Below are 23,966 nucleotides of genomic sequence, written 5' to 3'. Positions count from 1 at the left end.
CAACTATGTAGCGCCTATAAGCCCTCCTAGAAGGGATAGCTGGGAGAGAGAGATGAAATGCAAGGATTTCCAATTTCTTAAAAAAGACTTCCTGGGGTCAAGGTGTGACGTGAAGATACAGCAGAGGAAAGAGCCCGAATACTGAATTTGCAGAATTTCCCAAATTAGCTGAGAGGAATGAAACAGTGCACACAGGCATGCACGTGTGCACACACACACACACACACACCCTGGTCCCAGGCCATCTCTTGTCAATTCCCATCTCCACTGAGAAACTCTGCCCGACTTTACAGAGTCACAGCTTGCATCTAAGTCCAGTTCCATCAAGAATCACAGCTTTATTCTGAGCTGATGAATCTGGTATTTGGCTTATCCAAATATTCCAAGTGTTAACTCAACCAGCTCTTTCTCACCTCCTCTCAAACAATTTTATTCCAAACTGAAACTAGAATGCATAGGCCAAAACCATTTTGACTTACAGACATTTGTCTGAAATAGCTTTTAGCTGTCCAACAAATAAAAATAACAGGAGACAAAAATAGAGAACAGCCTTATGTTTAGATCATAACTACTCTCCTTTCTACTCCTTCCTCCCAAGTTGTTTAAAGATAACTTTTTACACACAATCAGAAAATAAAACACTGGCCTCTTATTTTCTGAAGACTGGTAACCAAGATGGTACCAGATTTTCAACTACTGTCATAACCCAAATGTATTTGAAGATTCAAAATGATTTCAATTCTTGGGCCTCTAGAGCTCTTCTCCGCACAACTCCTGTTGAGTTCAATCCTTCAAACACTACAATTTGATCCAGGGGGAATACGATCCTGCCTCTGGGTTTATTCTGTTAAGCGATCCAAAGGTAACATCAGATTTCCATTTCAACCACTGTCCCCCTAATTCTGCCTACTTCATAACTAATATCCCATCTTTCCCAGGGTTTTTAAAAGAAATCCTTACATTTCCATTTAATCCTTATTTTTTTTAATATATGTTGTTTCTTCTACATTTCTAAACACGTATACTTTCCCTAATTCTGAAGTTTACCCAAAAGGTTTTACTTTCTGCTCTGTGTCCATGGTGATTTTCTGAGTCATCTTTAATTACCTGCTAAGGACAAGCATATTCACATAAAGCTGCAGACACAGTTTACACCTTATGTTTCTCTCAGGCTCTTCCGAAATCCGCTTACAAAGCTAAAACAGACTGCTGATGAACAAAATGAATAGACAGCAAGAAAAAACATCCACTTGACTCAATAAGTAACTGAATAAGGAATCAAACACCAATACCAGTACCGCTCAAAGAGGAAGCTGAGGAAATCTGCCCAAAAGGATGTACAAAGTAGTTACGACAGTGGTGGCCAGGATGAGCACAGTAACAAAAACGACCCTCACGTATAAGGCACAGGGGCCCCCTGCACGGAGCTAAAGGAAACCTAGAGGTTTTGGGTTGGGTCCTCCCCAGCAGCACAGGGAAGATCAATCAGCCCTTCAGCAGTTTGGAAAAGATGTGCTAATGACTGACTGAAGTCCAGCCAGCAATGAGCGGGCGTTCCCAACCTGGGGGTATTCGCTACAGTCACTGGGAAAGGGTCTCTCTGAGCAAAACTGAATTACTTCTGCTGGAAGAGCTTAAACCCTTCAGCTCAAGGTCTGAAAAGCAGTTTAGTTTGGTGTATTCCTTTAACATCTGAAAAGTTAAAGCAGGGACTAAAAACATATGACCTGCAGACAGGAAAACACTCTTGGGATATGTCAGGAATAAGAAGGTCTGGTGAAAGGGAACAGAGGATTGCAGAAGACACCCAAACTACACAGAAATTAAGCGCAGGACAGTTCTCAAGTTGACAATAATGAAAAATAACAACTGAAATTGACCAGAAGAAAAGCTCTTAAAATAGGCCGCAGGCATTCACATAGGCCGAGAGCTAACCCAGAGTCACAGCACTAGGAGAACCAGGTACAGTCATTTCAATCTTTGAGAATCCATGAGGCTCCAGTTGAGAATAATTTATCAGATACCTAAGATATAAAAGAGGAGTGGGGCTTCCCTGGTGGCGCAGTGGTTGAGAGTCCGCCTGCCGATGCAGGGGACACGGGTTCGTGCCCCGGTCCGGGAGGATCCCACATGCCGCGGAGCAGCTGGGCCCGTGAGCCATGGCCGCTGAGCCTGCGCGTCCGGAGCCTGTGCTCCGCAACGGGAGAGGCCACAGCAGTGAGAGGCCCGCGTACCGCCAAAAAAAAAAAAAAAGAGGAGTGGATGAGTCTACATATTACAAGCTTCCCAAATGAACTACCTAAATAATAATAAATGTTGTAAATTCCTTGAAGAAAATAAAGCACAGGGAATTCGTAAAATATTAAAATGCAATATTTAAAAATATATAGGCATTTTTCACCCTCCTTTGGTCTATGTGTGTTTTAAATCTTAATAAATTTACTCCAGCACAAAATAAAGGTTTTTTTAAAATCTGTAACTAAGATGAGACTCCTGCTTTGAATTCCCCAAACACACCCAACAAAAAACAGAAGTCAGGGTCCTGTTCTTCAGGGTGAGTGGCATCTGGACCCACCCAGATAGGTGACAGTTTCAAGTCTCTTCCCTCTTTTCCAACCCTTTCCATCTTTTCCAAGTTGTGCCTTGATTAATATTTCCCATTGCCTGTGACAATGACTTTCCAAAGAAAATGGGAGGACACAACGGTGAGTTCCCAATTCTGAACAGCGGCCGCACGGCGATTTCAGCTCCATCCATGTCTAGTGCCTGCTCGTCATAAGCATTAGAAAAGAAAGAACCTGAGCACCGCAGCGGGGATGGTCATGGGCTGCCCAGGGAAGGTTGCAGGGGAACTTACCTGGGGGCTAGGAGGAACAGAATTACTGTTTTTTTTAAAAGCAGTTTATTTTAACCTATTTCACAAAATCTGAAAGTGCAAAGTGTTCTATTGATAAATGCAGAAGGGACCTCCAGCATCACCGAGTTCACACCTTCATTTATAAGCAAGACTTCCTGTTCCTCTGGCGCTGGCTGGTCCTCTCCTCTGACAGTTCCTCTTCTGCTCTCCTGTCTTTGGAACTTCTACCCACCTCTCTGACCCAAGCCAGTTGCCTGGTGGTCTCCCGGGGCTGCCCATGTTTAGAGACCCGTTTGCTCCGATCCCTTTCAGGGGCCACCAGGTGATCCGTGGGGCATAGAGAGAACTCACTGGCCTGGAATGGCAGTGTTCTCTTTTGCTTAGACCCATGACCCATGCTCTGCCCAGCTGCACACCTTTCCATTGCCTTTCCATTGCTTGCATGGGCACTTGACTCCAAGCCCCGCTCTCTCCCAAGCCATCCGTGTTAACCTTTTCTCTCCCTGCCCTATTTCCAAAAGTGGTCAAAGACATCAGGACACTACTGCTGTGTGAATCTAGACCCGCGGCAGCCTCCTCCGCAAAATATACTGCAAAAGGATACAAAATTAATGCACAGCAGTCTCTTGCATTCCTATACACTAATGATGAAAAATCTGAAAGAGAAATTAAGGAAACACTCCCATTTACCACTGCAACAAAAAGAATAAAATACCTAGGAATAAACCTACCTGAGGAGACAAAAGACCTGTTTGCAGAAAACTAAAAGATACTGATGAAAGAAATTAAAGATGATACAAACAGATGGAGAGATATACCATGCTCTTGGATTGGAAGAATCAACACTGTGAAAATGACTGTACTACCCAAAGCAATCTACAGATTCAATGCAATCCCTATCAAACTACCAATGGCATTTTTCACAGAACTAGTACAAAAAATTGCACAATTTGTATGGAAACACAAAAGACCCCGAATAGCCAAAGCAATCTTGAGAAAGAAAAACAGCTGGAGGAATCAGGCTCCCTGACTCCAGACTATACTACAAAGCTACAGTAATCAAGAGAGTATGGTATTGGCACAAAAACAGAAACATAGATCAATGGAACAGGATAGAACACCCAGAGATAAACCCATGCACATATGGTCACCTTATCTTTGATAAAGGAGGCAAGAATATACAATGGAGAAAAGACAGCCTCTTCAATAAGTAGTGCTGGGAAAACTGGACAGCTATACATAAAAGAATGAAATTAGAACACTCCCTAACACCATACACAAAAATAAACTCAAAATGGATTAAAGACCTAAAGTAAGGCCAGACACTACAAAACTCTTAGAGGAAAACATAGGCAGAACACTCTATGACATAAGTCACAGCAAGATCCTTTTGACCCACCTCCTAGAGAAATGGAAATTAAAAAAATAATAAAAAAAATGGGACCTAACGAAACTTAACAGCTTTTGCACAGCAAAGGAAACCATAAACAGAATGAAAAGACAACCCTCAGAATGGGAGAAAATATTTGCAAATGAAGCAACAGACAAAGGATTAATCTCCAAAATATACAAGCAGCTCATGCAGCTCAATATCAAATAAACAAACAACCCAATCCAAAATGGGCAGAAGACCTAAATAGACATTTCTCCAAAGAAGATATACAGATTGCCAACAAACACATGAAAGAATGCTCAACATCATTAATCATTAGAGAAATGCAAATCAAAACTACAATGAGATATCATCTCACACCAGTCAGAATGGCCATCATCAAAAAATCTAGAAACAATAAATGCTGGAGAGGGTGTGGAGAAAAGGGAACCCTCTTGCACTGCTGGTGGGAATGTAAATTGATACAGCCACTATGGAGAACAGTATGGAGGTTCCTTTAAAAACTAAAAATAGAACTATGATATGATCCAGCAATCCCACTACTGGGCATATACCCTGAGAAAACCATAACTCAAAAAGAGTCATGTACCACAATGTTCACTGCAGTTCTATTTACAATAGCCAGGACATGGAAGCAACCTAAATGTCCATCGACAGATGAATGGATAAAGAAGATGTGGCACATATATACAATGGAGTATTACTCAGCCAAAAAAGAAACGAAATTGAGTTATTTGTAGTGAGGTGGATGGACCTAGAGTCTGTCATACAGAGTGAAGTAAGTCAGAGAGAGAAAAACAAATACTGTATGCTAACACATATATATGGACTCAAAAAAAAAATTGGTTCTGAAGAAGCTAGGGGCAGGACAGGAATAAAGACGCAGACATAGAGAATGGACTTGAGGACACAGGGAGGGGAAAGGGTAAGCTGGGACAAAGCAAGAGAGTGGCATGGACATATATACACTACCAAACGTAAAACAGATAGCTAGTGGGAAGCAGCCCCATAGCACAGGGAGATCAGCTCGGTGTTTTGTGACCACCTAGAGGGGTGGGATAGGGAGGGTGGGAGGGAGAAGCAAGAGGGAGGGGCTATGAGGATATAAGTATACGTATAGCTGATTCACTTTTTTATACAGCAGAAACTAACACACCATTGTAAAGCAATTATACTCCAATAAAGATGTTAAAAAAAGTATATTGCAAAAACCAATATATTGCCCAATATATCTTACAGGGTTGTGAGCAAAAATGAGCATTTTGTAAACAATGGTGACATTTAAATTAATGTGTTATTATTATTACCAATCAAAATAAGAAAGACGACTTGATAAATATGAGAGTTGTCCCAAACGCTGAGGATGCCGTCTAATCAAGGAAGCCTTCCTGCAAGAAACGTCAGTCTCACGCTCCTTATATACTCCAAACTCACTGCATTGACTCTCTGGGCAAAGATTTGTCTGCCTCAGGAATTCCTGGGAAAAGCAAGGTATCTGCTTTAAAAATAAAGAGAAGTCAGAATCTCATCTAGCACTTTTAGCAACACAAAGCAGTCCTTCTCCTCCAGATGAGCCCTCACTCTCTCTGTCTCATCGAGCCATTGTTCCTGACAAACCAACCAGGTGAAGAAGGACAAAGGCAGAGAAGGAAGAAAAGCAAAGACCAGAAGCAGAGACTGAAGAACAGAATCACAGCAAGTGGAGAAGCAGCCTGGAGGCCGCGGGCATTTCTTCGGAAGTCTCTAAATTGTCCCAGTTTGGCACCATCCCCCGGGCGCATCACTGGGACACACACAGCTGTCCCCCTGCACACACCCACTGAGAATCTGCCTCGCTCCTCCCGGGTCCCGGAGTCTGTTTTCCGATTCAGGCCTTGCTGTTTCACTGTCTTTTCACTCTAATAAGATACGTATCTGAGGGGAAAGTGGGACGATTGATTTTTTTTCCAGCCAGTTGTGAACTGCTGAATTTCATTATTTTAAATCTCACTTGAAAAGAGCCGTGACATCAGCCTGGCTGCTCATCGTGGCCTGAGGGCAGGTGTCATGGGGAGGCCGGAGCACCTCCAAGAGTTGGCCAGCCTCGCCGGGGGGCCCCGAGCGGTTAAGCAACGGGGACCAGGGAGCAAGCCCAGCTCTCCACCACCACCCTTCCCCAGCTCAGATGCGCCCACCGAGGTCCGGCCAGCCTGGCCGTGACCAGGGCTTCAGTTTGTTTTGCAGTTTGTGCCAACGGCTTGTAAAAAGATGTGACATGTTTCTTCCAAATGTACAACGAGAGACAATCCATCCATGAGCTGCCACAACACATTTCAGGCAAAGCATGAAAAATTCCAGGAGCTGAGGAATGAACTCAACCACAGACTAATACAAACCAGTCAAGCATCTCTGAAGAATGTTGGAAAGTAGCGTCCACAGCCCTCACTCAGCTCTGTCGTTGCTACTCTGATTACTCCTACCTGGCTTTACGGTCAGCCAGGGTCACAGCTGGCCCTGTCCCCGCTGATGTTCAAGGCACTCAGACCAACAAGAGGGGCAGAGCTGATGGCCCTCGAGGCAGATGAGCTGCAAATCACGACCCTCCTCCACTTACAGAAATAAACAGACGGACACTCACACCCCGAATGCAGGCACGCCGTCCAGGAAAACCGCAGAAACTGTCACCTCCTTCCTCCCTGTTTCCCCATCCTTCCCCTCCCCTACCCCACACCCCAATCCCACTACAGAGAGGGGGAAGGATGGGTTTCCGTAGGGGAGGATCAGGTTCACTAGAGAAACCCATCCTTCTAGACCTCTCCCATCAGAGGAAGACTTGCAGGAGGAAACAAGGAGTTTGTTCTAAAGCTGAGGGATTGGAATCCCAGGGATGAAGGCAAGTCCAACTAATGTACAACATACATCTTTTGAGTGGCTTTTGTCTTTCAGCGTCCCTGCCCTGTAAGCTTCCATACTGCAGAGTTCCTGATACCCAGGTACTTAAGAAAGTTCTCCTCTTATTCATTGGAAGACAACCATTCTCTCTGGCTCTATCAAAAGGCAGCTCTGATGTCTGGGAAGGCAGCTCTTTCATTCCATCCTGCTAAGACATTTGATCCAAAACACAGATGTCAGAAAATTCAACCTGCCGCTTTGATTTCTATTAAAATATCCAAATAAAAAGCCGTCGGTTCTCCGGTCCCCAGCAGGTGCCCTTCTACTTCCAGCCCTTCTTGGACAGCAGCGGCCCAAGGATTCCCCACAAGCTACAGTCCGAAAGGAAGGTGCCCACACAAGCAGTCTCCACCAGTGAGTCACTCACAAACGCCAAGTGCCCTCAGGAAGCTCCTTCTCAAGCGCAACGTGTGGCTTATCCAGGGAAAGCAGCATAGCCTCCCCGTGGAACTTGAACACTGTGGAATCAGTCAGAATCAGCTCCTCCCCAGACAGCACCGTGAGTTTCTAGCTGGCCTCTCTTCATAAGACCAAGATTTTCCTATTTCACACTTTGTCTGGATCTCTTCATCTGGCCTGAGAAGAAACTACAGTTGACCCTTGAACGACACAGGTCTGAACTGCAAGAATCCACTTACACGCAGATATTTTTCAATAGCGAATACTACACGGTCAGTGGTTGGTTGAATTCCGGTATGCAAAGGAACCACGGATCCAGAGCGCCGGCTCTGAATTACACGGGGATTAATCCCCACATTATTCAGGGGTCCACTGTACTCTCACAACAAACAAAGACAGCTACTGATGCAGATAAGAGGCGTTCTTCTAGCTGGGGCACCTATGGGATGTCATTCTAAAAGAAAACCAATCCCTCATAGCAAACACTGTGATACAATTAGTTAAGATACTAGGCCAAGCAATCTCTGACCTGTTGGCCAATAAAACCACATCGGCTGCTTTCAAATGCTCCATTTCTAGGAGTGAGTACCGCAGCCTGTCAGCTTGGCAAAAGCGTGCCTTCCTTCTTATGGAAAGCACACATATCAATGATGGTTTTTCCATCTGTTATCTATGGCGAGGAACAGCACGATGCCGCCCTCCTCCAGGTGGAAGAGAGGAAGCTGACCAGACGACACCTGCACCTGGGAGGCGCCCCCTGCGCCACCAAGTAAATAAAGGAGATGCCAAGGGTCCGCTCCTGCAGGGTCCCCCAGATGACGAGAATGCCTCAGGGTGGTCCCTCTCCAGCAACATGGAACCCCACTCAGTGCTGGCGGTGCTCTCAGCGCAGGTGGGAGGTCACACTATGAACTAGCCATTGAATTGCCCGTGTTGCTTTTTGTTTGCAGTCACTCTGGGACTTTCCCTCCCACCCTTGCCACGCAACCGTTAGTCCTTCTATTCCTAAGACTCCCTCCTACACTGGGCCCTCGTGGGTTCAGGTCACTGAGATGCCCAGGTGTTCCACAGGCAGATCAGCACAAAAAGTGAGAGCCTGGGGCTTCCCTGGTGGCGCAGTGGTTGAGAGTCCGCCTGCCGATGCAGGGGACATGGGTTCGTGCCCCGGTCCGGGAGGATCCCACATGCCGCGGAGCGGCTGGGCCCGTGAGCCATGGCCGCTGAGCCTGCGCGTCCGGAGCCTGTGCTCCGCAACGGGAGAGGCCACAGCAGTGAGAGGCCCGCGTACCGCAAAAAAAAAAAAACGTGAGAGCCTGCTCCTGACCTGAACTCTGTAACCTCCGTGGGCACAGCTGGATTCGGGGATGATGGGTCCTCCCCGAGGAGCCCCCAGACGGCACTGCAGCACGTTCAAGAGCCATCCTTACATCGGATTTCCCTAACAGCGTCATAGAATCAGATGCCACAAACCTTGAAAGGTCTTTCAAGAGTCTGTTCAGTTGATTAGAGCACTGGATGACTCTGCAAAAGTCACACCTTTATTTCGTCTGCATCTCGTCCTGGTGAAAAGGCAGGCTGGAGCACATGGGCAGAGTAACAGACTAGACATGGTAAGGTCTGAGTTCAGGGGCCCAGCTCCATCAGCTGCCACACTCTGGAGCTCTTTGTTTTAGACTAAGAGCTCTCTAAGTGGAAACTATCTAAGTTAGGTCTCTTACTAGCTGCATCCCCAGGAAATTTTCTGAGTTCTTATTTCCTCAACTGTTAAATGAGAATAACGAGGACAGCCTGCCCACCACGCCAGGCTGCTCTGCCTGCCATGAGTCAGCAAGTGAGAAAGCAGGCGCCCTGCCTCCTGTGTGTCTCTGTATGGGGCCAGGGCACACCTGCAGGGACGCTGCCCGGGAGTTCAGCTCAAAACACAGAGGCTTTGTGAAATACTGCAGTGGGCTCTAAGCTAAGCACGTCCTCCTTCTTCCCCTCGAAGTGCTTGTGCAAGAGATGAGAGGAGTGAGAATAACCTCTGCGCTGTTCAAAGCAAAAGGAGAAATAAGTAGGACACATCTGGATGGCGGGACCAAAAAAGGCTCACTTTAAGCTTCATGTGTAAATGTGTGCTTTTATACACATAAAAATAAATGCACATGTATATTTCATCTTGTATACTACACACACTCCATATATACATCTAATATAATGCATACGTCACATGTATACTTACATGATACGTAATGTGTATTATCGTGTGTGTGCATGTGTATATGTGTGTGCATTTGTATATGTGTGTATGTGTGTACATGTGTGTGTGCATGTGTGTATGTGTTGCATGTGTGTATGTGCATGTGTGTATTGTGTGCGTCTGTGTGTGTAGCATGACTTCCATAGGAGGGACAAGGGAAGCAGGAGCAGGAAAGATCCCTAGAGCCAAGGCTATACCGTGAGGACGCAGGCGAAAGTGAAGCAGAAAGAGCGCAGGCAGACTTGATGGTGAGTTTCTTCTGGATGAAATCTGGTGACAACACACATCTCTTCCCCCTCTCCATGGGCATGAGCCCGGGGTTAGAGTTCTGCAGGGAAATATCAGGGCTGGGGGGGGAGGGGAGGACACCATGGGCAGCTCCCTGGACAAGCGTCCAGCTTCGATGGGCTGGATCGGGTGTGGGACACGTGTGAGAGGGGACAGGTACTCGCTGACTAGTCTAAAACACACTTGGAAGGCAGTTAGAAGGCTTCAGAAGACTGAAATCCCCGTGATAAAAACGACAGGCAGTAAGCATGGTAAAGCACCTGCCGCCACCCAGGCACCGTTACGCGAGCTTTATACGTATTAACTCAGTGCATCCTCCGAACAGCCCGTCCCTCCCCCAATAATAAGTGGTTCCAGCTAATAAGCGGTTGAGTGAGGTAATCAGATGGTAGAGTCCATATTCTCAACCGCTACAGGGGGTGACGTTTCCTTAAGTATTTTCTGCAGCGTAATAACCAGGCAGAACTTCTATCCCCCTCACTGCTCTACACCCGCCGCACCTGCAGGCCTCACCACACCTGCGTGTTCATCCAGGCACGGCTCACTTTCTGTCTAACATGAGTAAGGGTGGGTTCTGCCTTTCGCCATATAAGGTTATGACCTCCCCAAAGGCAAGAGGTCCATGTGTATCTCTTGGGTCTCCCAAGACGCAGAACACAAGGAAAGTTCTCCCTCTATAGCAAGTGGATAAGAAACTAGGCTATGAGAGGGAGGGAGACGCATGAGGGAAGAGATATGGGAACATATGTATACGTATAACTGATTCACTTTGTTATAAAGCAGAAACTAACACACCATTGTAAAGCAATTATACTCCAATAAAGATATTAAAAAGAAAATAAAAATAAAAAAAATAAAGAAGATATTAAAAAAAAAGAAATTAGAAAGTGAAAAGTAAAACTAAAAAAGAAAAGAAACTAGGCTTTGACGTAATGAACAGGAATTTAAGTATCAGTTTTGCTCTTATTAATTGGGACTTTGGGCAAATTATTTGACCTTCTTAAACTCTCTTGTCCTCCTCCGTGAAATGGGTATAATAATAGAAGCAACTCATAGAGTAAAGCTTAGCACAGTGCCTGGCACATAGTAAGACTCAGTAAATGTTAGTGCCATGAATAATAACTCATTCTTCCAGGCCACTGATTGGGCCTCCTCCCTCCAGCTCACCAGCCTCTCCTGTCTCCAGCTGGTCACCCTCAGCAAAGGCTGGCATCCAAATCTCCAACCAACTGAGCCCCAGCAGATCTCAAAAGGAAAGGAAGGCACCCCTGGGGCGTTTGGACATGGGAAAGGTCCGTATCAGAATGGAAAGGAATCGTGGTATTTAGCGGGTATGTAGCCAGGGTGTAAAATACCCTGCGATGTGCAGGACCGCCCGACGCCATGAAGAATTTTGCCACTCAAATATCAACAGTGCTTCCCTTGAAAAAACAAAGCGCTGCTTGGAAAATAATTTATATATGCGGGCCAGCAGACAAAATCAATCCCATAAACAGATGAACGAGATGAGCGATCCAAAATCAGTTAGGAAATCACCAGTACCTCCTGATGGTTTCGGGCGGCTCTGCACGGACGGGAATCTGCTCGGCCAAGGCCAGGGTGTCCTGCAAGGTCTTGCTGACCTCCTGCAACTCGCCCAGGGACAGCCCTCCCATGAGGTCGCAGCCCTGCCACGGGAGGACCCACTCCTGCTCTTCCAGTTCCCTTCTCAGCTGTTGATCTTTTGCGTCCAGCACAGACATCCTGGCTTGGAGGGCTTCGATTTCTTTCTGTAGAGAATAGAGAGAGATTCTGTAAATTCACCCTGCTCGCGGCAGACTGCGCTGCTGAAAATGAGTCCTTTCCATGAGAGTCCGCCATATGCATGAGAGCCGTGAAGTTGCCCTTCTGAAGCAGGCAGATTTTTGGAGGTTTGCTGAACTGGAAAAATCACGCCAGCTTTGTATTTCTGATTAGTTGGCATAAGGAGAAACATTCCCTCCCAAGCGTGAAATAACTCCGGGTGGCGAGCCAAGAATTTGACTTGGAAGAAGGCAGCAAATATATAAACGACTTACTTCATTTCAGGTGACAGAGCTAGAACACAGGGCGGCAAACTTCATGGACTTGAGACACCGGTAAGCAGGAAACACAACCCACAGACCAAAAAAGAAAAGCAAACGAGGCTTGGCTGGTCTGTCCCCAAACATGCAAATTTACCATGTAGAGAAAGATTAGAAATAATAGCCTCTTAAGGCTACAGGATTGCGAGAAAAACGACATGCCACAGATAGCACTCTCCTGTCTCGGTTCATAAAAATAGTAAATCAATTTAACTTCCACTAATACAACAAACCAAAATCCAAAGAATCGAGTATTGTCCAATCTTGAGGTCAATGGATAAAACAAGCAGCAGGTAATTGAATGCCCGCTGTGCGTAAAGTGTTAACGGCAGCTCATCATCTCACTGACCATAGGATTCCGAATCTAAAACGAGACTCTTTTAATTAACATACTCCCAGGTTCCATGCGCTGGTTTCCAGCAGATAAGAGCATAGCTCTAACCCTGGCTGTCCCCCCATCTCTCACCCACGTCCTCTCAGCCTCAAGGTACAGATCACCCACTGACCCCTCTTCCAGTAGGGGAGGAAGGACACACAGCAGGAGGTACTGAGGATCCACCCAAGACACCCTAAGAAAACAACAGCGTGTATCCCACTGGTCCAAGATTATGGTATTACTGACACTGTCTCCCATCTCACCTCCCTACTTCCAACCTTTGAACTCCCATCCCCTATTCTTTTCTTTTCTGTTTGTTTTGGGTTTTTTTAACTGTGGTAAAACACAGGTAACATAAAATGTACCATCTTAACCATTTTTAAGTGTAATTCAGTGGCATTAAGTATATTCATATTGTTGTACAACCACCACCACCATCCGTCTCCAGAGCTCTTTGCATCCCGCAAAACTGAAATTCTGTCCCCATTAAACACTGACCCCACCATTCCCCCTGCCTCCAGGCTTGGTGGTCATCATTCTGCTTTCTGTCTCTAGAATCTAACTCTTCTGGGGACCTCGTATACATGGAATCATACAATATTTGTCTTTTTGAGGCTAGCTCATTTCACTTAGTATAATGTCCTCAAGTTTCATCCATGCTGTAGCACGTTTCAGAATTTTCCTCCTTTGAAAGGCTGCACTGTATGTATACACCACATTTTGTTTATCCATTCATCTGTCGATGGACCCGTGGGTTGCTTCCACCTTTTGACTGTCGTGAATAATGCTGCTATGGAGATGTCTTTGGGTCTCTGCTTTCAGTTCTTTTGGGGCTTACACCCAGAAGAGAAATTGCTGAATCACATGGTAATTTTACTTTTAATTTTTTAAAGAACCACCATCCTGTTTTCCACAGTGGCCCTCCACCCTATCCTCACACAGATGTCAAAGTGACTCTTTAAATTGCGGTCAATTACATAACTTCACTGCTTAAAAACCCCCCATGGTTCCCAATCCAGTCAGAGAAGATCCCAAGACCTCACAAGGCCCTGCAAAGGCCCTCTCATCACTGACCTTCTCCTCTGCTGTTTCCGCAATCCTGGCCTCCTGGCTACCCTTTGAAGGCATGGGGCACACTCCCACTGCAGCCTTCGAGTGACTGTCCCCTCCATGGGGAACACTCTTACTGGAGATTTCTGCAAGGCCCCCCTCCCTCTTCCATCAAGCGTTCGCTTCAATCTCCCTTCTCAGTGAGTAGACTCCCCTACCCCAACACTCTGGTCCATGCACTGTAGCTCTTACCACCCTACAACATTCTAGGCATAGAATTTAGGCTTTTATCACCTTTGCCACTTCTTGTCTATCTCCGCACTCCCACCCCCACTAGGACATAAACTCCACAGGAACCCTGAGCATTGCAAACAGTACCTGGCATGTCACAGGCACTCAAAAATTCCCGCTGAATAAATGAATATCCACCTTCCCCCAGAGTTCTGCCACGAATGCTCCCTCCAAACACTGAGTTATGTTCTGTACACTCTGACGTCATCAGGAATTGGGGAGACCTTCAACTGGTGAATATTGTTCACAAACAAAAACCAGACTTCACATTTTCAGCTACGCAAACCTTACAGTGATGCCCACTGAATCTGAAAGTGCCAGTTTCTCATCCACCACAGGGCAGACAGCAGAAGCAAGAAGAACTACAGTCCTGCAGCCTGCAGAACAAAAACCACATGCACAGAAAGATAGACAAAATGAAAAGGCAGAGGACTACGTACCAGATGAAGGAACAAGATAAAACCCCAGAAAAACAATTAAATGAAGTGGAAATAGGCAACCTTCCAGAAAAAGAATTCAGAATAATGATAGTGAAAATGATCCAGGACCTCGGAAAAAGAATGGAGGCAAAGATCAAGAAGATGCAAGAAATGTTTAACAAAGAACTAGAAGAATGAAAGAACAAACACCCAGAAGAATTAAAGAACAAACAAACAGAGATGAACAATACAATAACTGAAATGAAAAATTCACTAGAAGGAATCAATAGCAGAATAACTGAGGCAGAAGAAAGGATAAGTGACCTGGAAGACAGAATGATGGAATTCACTGCCACGGAACAGAATAAAGGAAAAAGAATGAAAAGAAATGAAGACAGCCTAAGAGACCTCTGGGACAACATGAAATGCACCAACATTCGCATTATAGGGGTCCCAGAAGGAGAAGAGAGAGAGAAAGGACCCAAGAAAACATTTTAAGAGATTATAGTCGAAAACTTCCCTAACATGGAAAGGAAATAGCCACCCAAGTCCAGGAAGCACAGAGAGTCCCAGGCAGGATAAACCCAAGGAGAAACACACTGAGACACATAGTAATCAAGTTGGCAAAAATTAAAGACAAAAAAAAAATTATTGAAAGCAGCAAGGGAAAAACAACGAATAACATACAAGGGAACTCCCATAAGGTTAACAGCTGATTTCTCAGCAGAAACTCTACAAGCCAGAACGGAGTGGCATGATATATTTAAAGTGATGAAAGGGAAGAACCTACAACCAAGATTACTCTACCCGGCAAGGATCTCATTCAGATTCGAAAGAGAAATCAAAAGCTTTATAGACAAGCAAAAGCTAAGAGAAATCAGCACCACCAAACCAGCTCTACAGCAAATGACAAAGGAACTTCTCTAAGTGCGAAACACAAGAGAAGAAAAGAACCTACAAAAACAAACACAAAACACTTAAGAAAATGGTAATAGGAACATACATATCGATAATTACCTTAAATATGAATGGATTAAATGCTCCAACCAAAAGACACAGGCTCACTGAATGGATACAAAAACAAGACCCATATATACACTGTCTACAAGAGACCCACTTCAGACCTAGGGAAACATACAGATTGAAAGTGAGGGGATGGAAAAAGATATTCCATGCAAATGGAAATCAAAAGAAAGCTGGAATAGCAATACTCATATCAGATAAAATAGACTTTAAAATAAAGAATGTTACAAGAGACAAGGAAGGACATTACATAATGATCGAGGGATCAATCCAAGAAGAAGATATGACAATTATAAATATATATGCACCCAACACAGGAGCACCTCAATACATAACGCAAATGCTAACAGCTATAAAAACAGGAAATCAACAGTAACACAATAATAGTGGGGAACTTTAACACGTCACTTACACCAATGGACAGATCATCCAGACTGCAAATTAATAAGGAAACACAAGCTTTAAGTGACACAACAGACCAGATAGATTTACTTGATATTTATACGACATTCCATCCGAAAACAGCAGTTTACACTTTCTTCTCATGTGTACATGGAACATTCTCCAGGTTAGATTACATCTTGGGTTACAAATCAAGCCTTGGTAAATTTAAGAAAACTGAAATCATGTCAAGCATCTTTTCTGACGACAATGCTATGAGATTAGGAACCAATTACAGGGGGGGAAGAAACCCGAAATAAACACAAACACATGGAGGCTAAACAATACGTTACTAAATAACCAAGAGATCACTGAAGAAATCAAAGAGGAAGTCAAAAGATACCTAGAGACAAATGACAAGAACATGTAGATCCAAAACCTATGGGATGCAGCAAAAGCAGTTCTAAGAGGGACGTTTGTAGCAATACAATCCTACCTCAAGAAATAAGAAAAATCTCAAATAAGCAATCTAACCTTACACCTAAAGGAACTACGGAGAGAAGAACAAACAAAGCCCAAAGTTAGTAGAAGGAAAGAAATCATAAAGATCAGAGCAGAAATAAATGGAATAGAAACAAAGAAAACAATAGCAAAGATCAATAAAACTAAAAGCTGGTTCTTTGGGAAGATAAACAAAATTGATAAACCTTTAGCCAGACTCATCAAGAAAAAAACGAGAGGACTCAAATCAACAAAATCAGAAATGAAAAAGGAGAAGTTACAATGGACAACGCAGAAATACAAAGCATCATAAGGGACTACTACAAGCAACTCTTTGCCAATAAAATGGACAACCTGGAAAAACTGGACAAATTCTCAGAAAGGTATAACCTTCCAAGACTGAACCAGGAAGAAATAGAAAATATGAACAGACCAATCACAAGTAATGTAATTGAATCTGTGATTAAAAATCTTCCAAAAAACATAGGCAGAACACTCTATGACATAAATCACAGCAAGATCCTTTTTGACCGACCTCCTAGAGAAATGCAAATAAAAACAAAAATAAACAAATGGGACCTAATGAAACTTAAAAGCTTTTGCATAGCAAAGGAAACCATAAACAAGACAAAGACAACCCTCAGAATGGGAGAAAATATTTGCAAATGAAGCAACAGACAAAGGATTAATCTCCAAAATTTACAAGCAGCTCATGCAGCTCAATATCAAAAGAACAAACAACCTAACCCAAAAATGGGCAGGAGACCTAAATAGACATTTCTCCAAAGAAGATATACAGAGTGCCAACAAACCCATAAAAGGATGCTCAACATCATTAATCATTAGAGAAATGCAAATCAAAACTACAATGAGGTATCACCTCACACCAGTCAGAATGGCCACCATCAAAAAAATCTACCAAAAATAAATGCTGGAGAGGGTGTGGAGAAAAGGGAACCCTCTTGCACTGCTGGTGAGAAGGTAACTTGATACAGCCACTATGGAGAACAGTATGGAGGTTCCTTAAAGAACTGAAAATAGAATTACCATATGACCCAGCAATCCCACTACTGGTCATATACCCTGAGGAAACCATAACTCAAAAAGAGTCATGTACCACAATGTTCATTGCAGTTCTATTTACAATAGCCAGGACATGGAAGCAACCTAAGTGTCCATCGACAGATGAATGGATAAAGAAGATGTGGCACATATATACAACGGAATATTACTCAGCCATAAAAAGAAACGAAATTGAGTTATTTGTAGTGAGGTGGATAGACTAGAGACTGTCATATGGACTGAAGTAAGTCAGAAAGAGAAAAACAAGTACTGTATGCTAACACATACATATGGAATAAAAAAAATGGTTCTGAAGAACCTAGGGGCAGGACAGGAATAAAGACGCAGACGTAGAGAATGGACTTGAGGACTCAGGGATGGAGAAGGGTATGCTGGGACTAAGTGAGAGAGTAGCATGGACATATATACACTACCAAATGTAAAACAGATAGCTAGTGGGAAGCAGCCACATAGCACAGGGAGATCAGCTCGGTGCTTTGTGACCACCTAGAGGGGTGGGAGGGAGATGCAAGAGGGAGGGGATATGGGGGTATATGTATCTGTATAGCTGATTCACTTTGTTATAGGGCAGAAACTAACACACCATTGTAAAGCAATTATACTCCAATAGAGACGTTAAAAAAAAAATCTACCAACAAAGAAAAGTCCAGGACCAGAGGGCTTCACAGGTGAATTCTATCAAACGTTTAGAGAAGAGCTAAAACCCATCCTTCTCAAACTCTTCCAAAAAACTGCAGAGGAAGGAACAGTCCCAAACTAATCCTACAAGGCCACTATCAACCTGATACCAAAGCCAGACAAAGATACTACAAAAAAAGAAAATTACAGGCCAATATCACTGATGAATATAGATGCAAAAATCCTCAAAAAATACTAGCAAACAGAATCCAACAACACATTAAAAGGATCATACACCACGATCAAGTGGGATTTATCTCAGGGATGCAAGGATTCTTTGATATATGCAAATCAGTCAGTGTGATACACCATGTTAACAGATTGAGGAATAAAAACCATATAATCATCTCATTCGATGCAGAAAAAGCTTTTGATAAAATTCAACACCTATTTACAATAAAAACTCTCCAGAACTAGGCATAGAGGGAACTTACCTCAACATGATAAAGGCCATATATGACAAATCCACAGCCAACATCGTTCTCAATGCTGAAAAACTGAAAGCATTTCCTCTAAGATCAGGAACAAGACAAGGATGTCCACTCTCACCACTGTTATTCAACATAGTTTTGGAATTCCTAGCCATGGCAATCAGAGAAGAAAAAGAAATAAAAGGAATACAAATTGGAAAAGAAGAAGTAAAACTGTCACTGTTTGCAGATGACATGATACTACACATAGAGAATTCTAAAGATGCCACCAGAAAACTACTAGAGCTCATCAAAGAATTTGGTAAAGTTGCAGGATACAAAATTAATACACAGAAATCTCTTGCATTCCTATACACTAACAATGAAAGATCACAAAGAGAAATTAAGGAAACAATCCCATTCACCATTGTAACAAAAAGAATAAAATACCTAGGAATAAACCTACCTAAGGAGGTAAAAGACCTGTACACAGAAAACTATAAGACACTGATGAAAGAAATCAAAGATGACACAAACAGACAGAGAGATATACCATGTTCTTGGATTGGAAGAACCAATATTGTGAAAATGACTATACTACCCAAAGCAATCTACAGATTCAATGCAATCCCTATCAAACTATCAATGGCATTTTTTACAGAACTAGAAAAAAAATCTTAAAGTTTGTATGGAAACACAAGAGACCTTGAATAGCCAAAGCAATCTTGAGGGAAACAAATGGAGCTGGAGGAATCAGACTCCCTGATTTCAGACTACACTACAAAGCTACGGTAATCAAAACAATAGAGTACTGGCACAAAAACAGAAATATAGACCAATGGAACAGGATAGAAAGCCCAGAGATAAACCCACGCACCTATGGTCAACTAATCTATGACAAAGGGGGCAAGGATATACAATGGAGAAAAGACAGTCTCTTCAATTAAAAAAAAAAAGTGCCAGTTTATTGGAGAATATTTTCAAATAGCAACAATGTTTGCTTCCCTTTGCCACCTTGCTATTGTATGGACTTGGATGGGCAAACTCAGATAACAACAACACTCTGCTTGAGGTGGGGGCAGCGGGAGGGCTTCCAGTAACATGTCTGAGCCCCATTAACTTGTCTAAGGTCATTCAGCTGTTTGGAGCCTAAACCAGCTCTTGGACTCAGTGTTAAAGCCCTCTGCTCTTTCCAGACGTCAATGCTCCCCATTCCTGCCTCAAGGCCTCCAGGCTCAGGCAGGTGTGGACAGAGTTGCAGGGCTCCTTGTCTCTGGGGGACACTGTCGACTTCCAGAGCTCCTGGTTGCCTCCTGGCTGGAACTCAGGGCTGCACCAAGATTTCTAGCCCCTGATGATTCTCGGCCAACTTGCATCCACTGCTCTGGGCCTACCTGGAGCTCCCACGATGCCCCAGTCATTCCCAGTCTTTCCCAGTCCCGCCCACTTTGCCCAGTCCACACTTACAGCTCTGCCTCCTGACAGGCGCTACTCAGAGTCCAAGCTGACGGCAGTTGCCATAAAGCACTGCCACAGCTCAGACTTCTTTCTGCCTCTAAAAGAACCTTCTTCAGGGCAAAACGAGAAGAGGTGACAGACTGGCCTGGCAGACAAGGAAAGCATATTCAACAGGTAATGAGGAACAGCAAAGACAGCCACACACACCGCCAAGCTTTCAACCCCTCGTTGGTAATGAGACTCCCGACAGGCCCCCTAGTCACCACCCTCCACCCTGTGCTTCCAGGTGGACAGCCAATGCTCTAATTGCTTCACTCAAGCAAAGCAAAGACCCACTTTGCTACCTTTGGCTCAAATGGATAAGAAAAATGATGTCTTGTTTCTTGAAGATTCTTCACCCGCTTACCTGTAACTGCTGCTTTTCTTGGAGAAGCCAGTCTCGCCTGGTGATGGACACAAGCAGGTTGTCCTGAGCGGTGGGTTCCAACATCTTTGGCTCCGTCCTGAGCTGGGCTTGGGTGTCGTCACTCCCAGCTCTTAAAACAAAACATACATATTGGTACAGATATGGATGAGCTGAAATCCTCAGATCTACAAGAATGTTAATGGAAAGAAGGTCCACAAAGTGGCCCCCAGCGGCTCTCATCCTTAGGAGGGTCACAGGGATGAGGTCCCTAATGTAAGTTTTTGTTTTAATGACAATCTGTCGGGGCTTTGGCTGTTTCCCAGAGCCACCTTGCTTAACTGGACTGGGCACTGTCCAGCACCGTAGCTACGCGTGTGGCTATCTGCGCTGAAAGTATAAAATACACACCAGATTTTAAAGACTTAGTATGAAACGAAGAGTGTAAAATAGCTCATTAATGATATTTATGTTCATTACCTGTTGGGATGACAATGTTTTTGACATACTGGGTTAATTAAGTATATTTTAAAAATGAATTTTACTTGTTTTTTCTTACTTTTTAGAAATGTGGCTACTAGAGCATTTAAAATCATGTATGTTTTGCATTATACATCATTGGACAGCTCTGCCTGGGCCACCCAGAGCAAACTTCCAGGGCTGATCTTGGCTGTGGAGGTGAAAAAGAGGGTTGACTGATGCCCGGGTCAGAGATTCTCAGAAAAGGTTTGCTAAAAGACTGTCAAAAACCACTAAAAATCTCTTTCTCCCATGCTCGCAAGAGTTGGCATATTTGGTTGAAGCAACGCTGGTGAAGATGTGGCCCAGGCTGCCACCTTATGCTGGTGAGTTGCCGTTGCAGGAGCCTTGCAGGTGTTTCTCATCAAAGGATGACAAATCAATTTATAAGCGGTTACAGCTGTAAACAAGACTTGTCCCCTGCGCAGAGCAGAGGCGATGGGTAAACCAAGGCCACAGACAAATGCTCCCCCCGGGGCTCAGACTTACTCACTGTAGGAGTGGAAAGGTAGACGCCCTGCTCCCACTTCCTACATCTTAACATGGCCCTTACGTTAACAAGGGGGCCTACCCAGCAGCACAGTGAAACAGCCCTAATATTCTTAGAAACAATGATAGAAAATATGTCACCTCAGCTTTTCTAAGTTAGAAAACAGTGGCCACAGAAAAGGGAGCCTTGACTGAATCTCTGGGCCAGACACAGATTCAGACTCAATAATCTCGAAAACTGCTTACTTAATATAACATACCACGCAATTTAGAAGCTTATTTTAAGACCTGTTGCTCTCTGTAACAAGTCTCTGTGTGCGTAAAGGCAAATCACAAGAGTAGTAGTAGTAATAAAAAAATTCAACTGGTAATAACAAAATAATCCGGTATAATTGAGAATTTACTGTACGCCGGGTGTTATCAGTGTTGCCAATGAAGAAACAGAGCATCAGGGAGATCTGAGCAACTTGCTCTGGTGTAACCAAGCAGGACCCTATGGGGCCTTCCCAGAGCAAGACTCCCCCTCCAGGTCCTCCGCCTGCCTTTCGTCTGTAGAAAAACTTTAGTCAAAGAATAAATTTAACTGGAGAAAAGAAAATGCAGAAAGAAAGGAAACTTTCAAGCAAGACAAAATAATAATGGTTTAGCCATTAAACAAAGAAGTCAAAAACCTTTTGTTCCTCCCCAAGGGCTATAGATAACATTCTGAGCCATGTCCTTAGAGCTGTTTTACAGAGACTGAAACCCTCACCAGGTAGAAGTTAACTGTATGCTGCTCACAAGCACACAGACCCCAGACCAGTTGGAACCAGAAGGTTGATGATGTGGACTCCCAGTTACCTCACCACCAACCAATCAGAAGAAGGTCCACGAGCTGATCACACACCCCACAGCCCCCCTCCCTCACCCCGTCTTTATAAACTTTTCCCCGAAAACCATCAGGGAGTTAGGGCCTTCTGAGCACTAGCTGTCTGGACTCCTTGCTTGGCGCCTTCAATAAACACTGCACTTCTCTTCACCACCACCGGGTGTCAGTAGATTGGCTTTCCTGGGTGTGGGGAAGCAGACACAAGTTTGGCTCCACAACACTGGGTCACACAGAGAGCAAGAAGCAGAGGTGAGGAGTCCATCAAAGGGCCGTGAGGCTGGTTGCCACTTTCCAGCCCTTCCCTGGACACCATATACCAGTCAGGCTTCAGCAAGATTATGAACTCCTGTTTCTTCCTGGCTTCTAGCCACATGCCACCCACACCTGCTGGCTAAGTCCCCTTGCCCATGATTCAACACAGTCAGCTGAAAGTGACAGCTTCAGGGAGGTAGATGAGCACGGTTTGAGCCCTAACTCCACCTTTTTCTAGCTATGTGTCCTTGGACTTAGCAAACCTCTCTGAACCTCACCTCCCTCGTTTTTAAAATGAGAATGATGGTGATGGTGATGCCTTCCCTATACGGCTCCATATGGCTGATTATGGGATCAAATGTATTCAACAAATGGCCACTGAGTGCCTACCCTGTGCAGGTCCCACCCTCACCCTGGGGCCACAAGGGGACTCTGTCCTCGGGGAGCTGGCCGCTTCCCCCCCACCTCAACGTTGGCATCAGGAGACTGGACGGTGTGTCATGTCCACTGGACACACCGTCCTTTGTAATGAAGAGTAAAGATGAGATGTTTCCGAGGACCTTTCCATGTATCGGAAGGGCGAGGGGGGTCCCTGGAAAGAAACCACCACCAGCTATTGTGGGAATGGAATCCACCTCCTCCCCTGGGCCCCCGAGTCTCAGCCTGTCCGCCCAGCCTCTCGCTCTGGACGGCGAACCTCAGCCCATCTCATGCTGCTGTCCCCAGGGCCCAGCACTGAGCAGGGCTTAGCAAATATTTACCGAGTGACTTCATGAGTCCACGGCCTAGAAGAATCCAGAAGCTGTTTATATTCAGCTTTCGACTGCATTAGATCATTTCTTCACACTAATTTATTTCCCAATTTGCTCTGCTTATGCAAATATTAAGAGTTTCCTGAATTTCCTAAATAGATACCATCTGGGTCGGGATGGGAGTTAGTGAAGGGAATCAACACAGAATTGAAAATGAGCTGCAGGGGAACTACAGGTGGGTAACTGGGAATTCTCCTTATTATCGTTCATCACATTCATTACTTAATCCATAAAAAAAGCCCCTGTGATTCACCAAAACTCCTGTGTCTCTCAGACTTTAACTCTGGGTAGAGAAAGCCGCGCACAGATGGCTGAGTGGTGGCCCCAGGACAAAAGACAGCTCAGGAATGAAGCCGGGGACCGGTTTCCATCTCAGCCCATCAGCCCTCAGAGCCACGCTCCCTCTGCCTCCTACAATGTTGTTCCCTTTATTTTAATAAACCCCGATGTGTAAACCCAAATGTCAGTGCAAATTAGCCTTGCTCTAAACTAATCAGTATGGAAAACGAGCAAATCCCTCAGGGGCACGAATTCAAAACACGTGGGTTGGAATGTTAGCACAGCACTCGGGGCCCACGGGGACTCGGGGTGTCTAGGACCACACTCTCAGCCCCGGGTTTCATGCAGGTCCCCATCTGCCCAGTGCTGGAAAAATCCTGGCCTTTCTACTTTTGTCTTTTCCACCAATCCCTTAAAGAAGGATAAAACCCATCTGTAAAATAAGATCCTACACCACTGCAAACA

At 44.5% G+C, this 23,966-nt stretch overlaps 1 protein-coding gene across 1 annotated transcript in view; it reads right to left on the bottom strand.

Annotated features, from left to right (window-relative positions):
- The window catches only part of DISC1 (DISC1 scaffold protein), a 349,681-nt gene that overhangs the window by 222,035 nt on the left and 103,680 nt on the right, over positions 1 to 23,966 (bottom strand). The window contains exons 5-6 of the mRNA XM_027094035.1: positions 20,286 to 20,415; positions 11,650 to 11,876 (exon numbers count right to left, since the gene is read on the bottom strand). Coding sequence (XP_026949836.1) covers positions 11,650 to 11,876; positions 20,286 to 20,415 — 357 coding nt within the window. The remainder of the gene's footprint in view (positions 1 to 11,649; positions 11,877 to 20,285; positions 20,416 to 23,966) is intronic.

The sequence above is a fragment of the Aethalodelphis obliquidens genome, unplaced genomic scaffold (assembly GCF_003676395.1).
Source record: "Aethalodelphis obliquidens isolate GAN/ISIS:26980383/991018 unplaced genomic scaffold, ASM367639v1 scaffold87, whole genome shotgun sequence".
Classification (NCBI taxonomy): Eukaryota; Metazoa; Chordata; class Mammalia; order Artiodactyla; family Delphinidae; genus Aethalodelphis; species Aethalodelphis obliquidens.
This window is presented reverse-complemented; position numbering and strand designations above follow the sequence as displayed.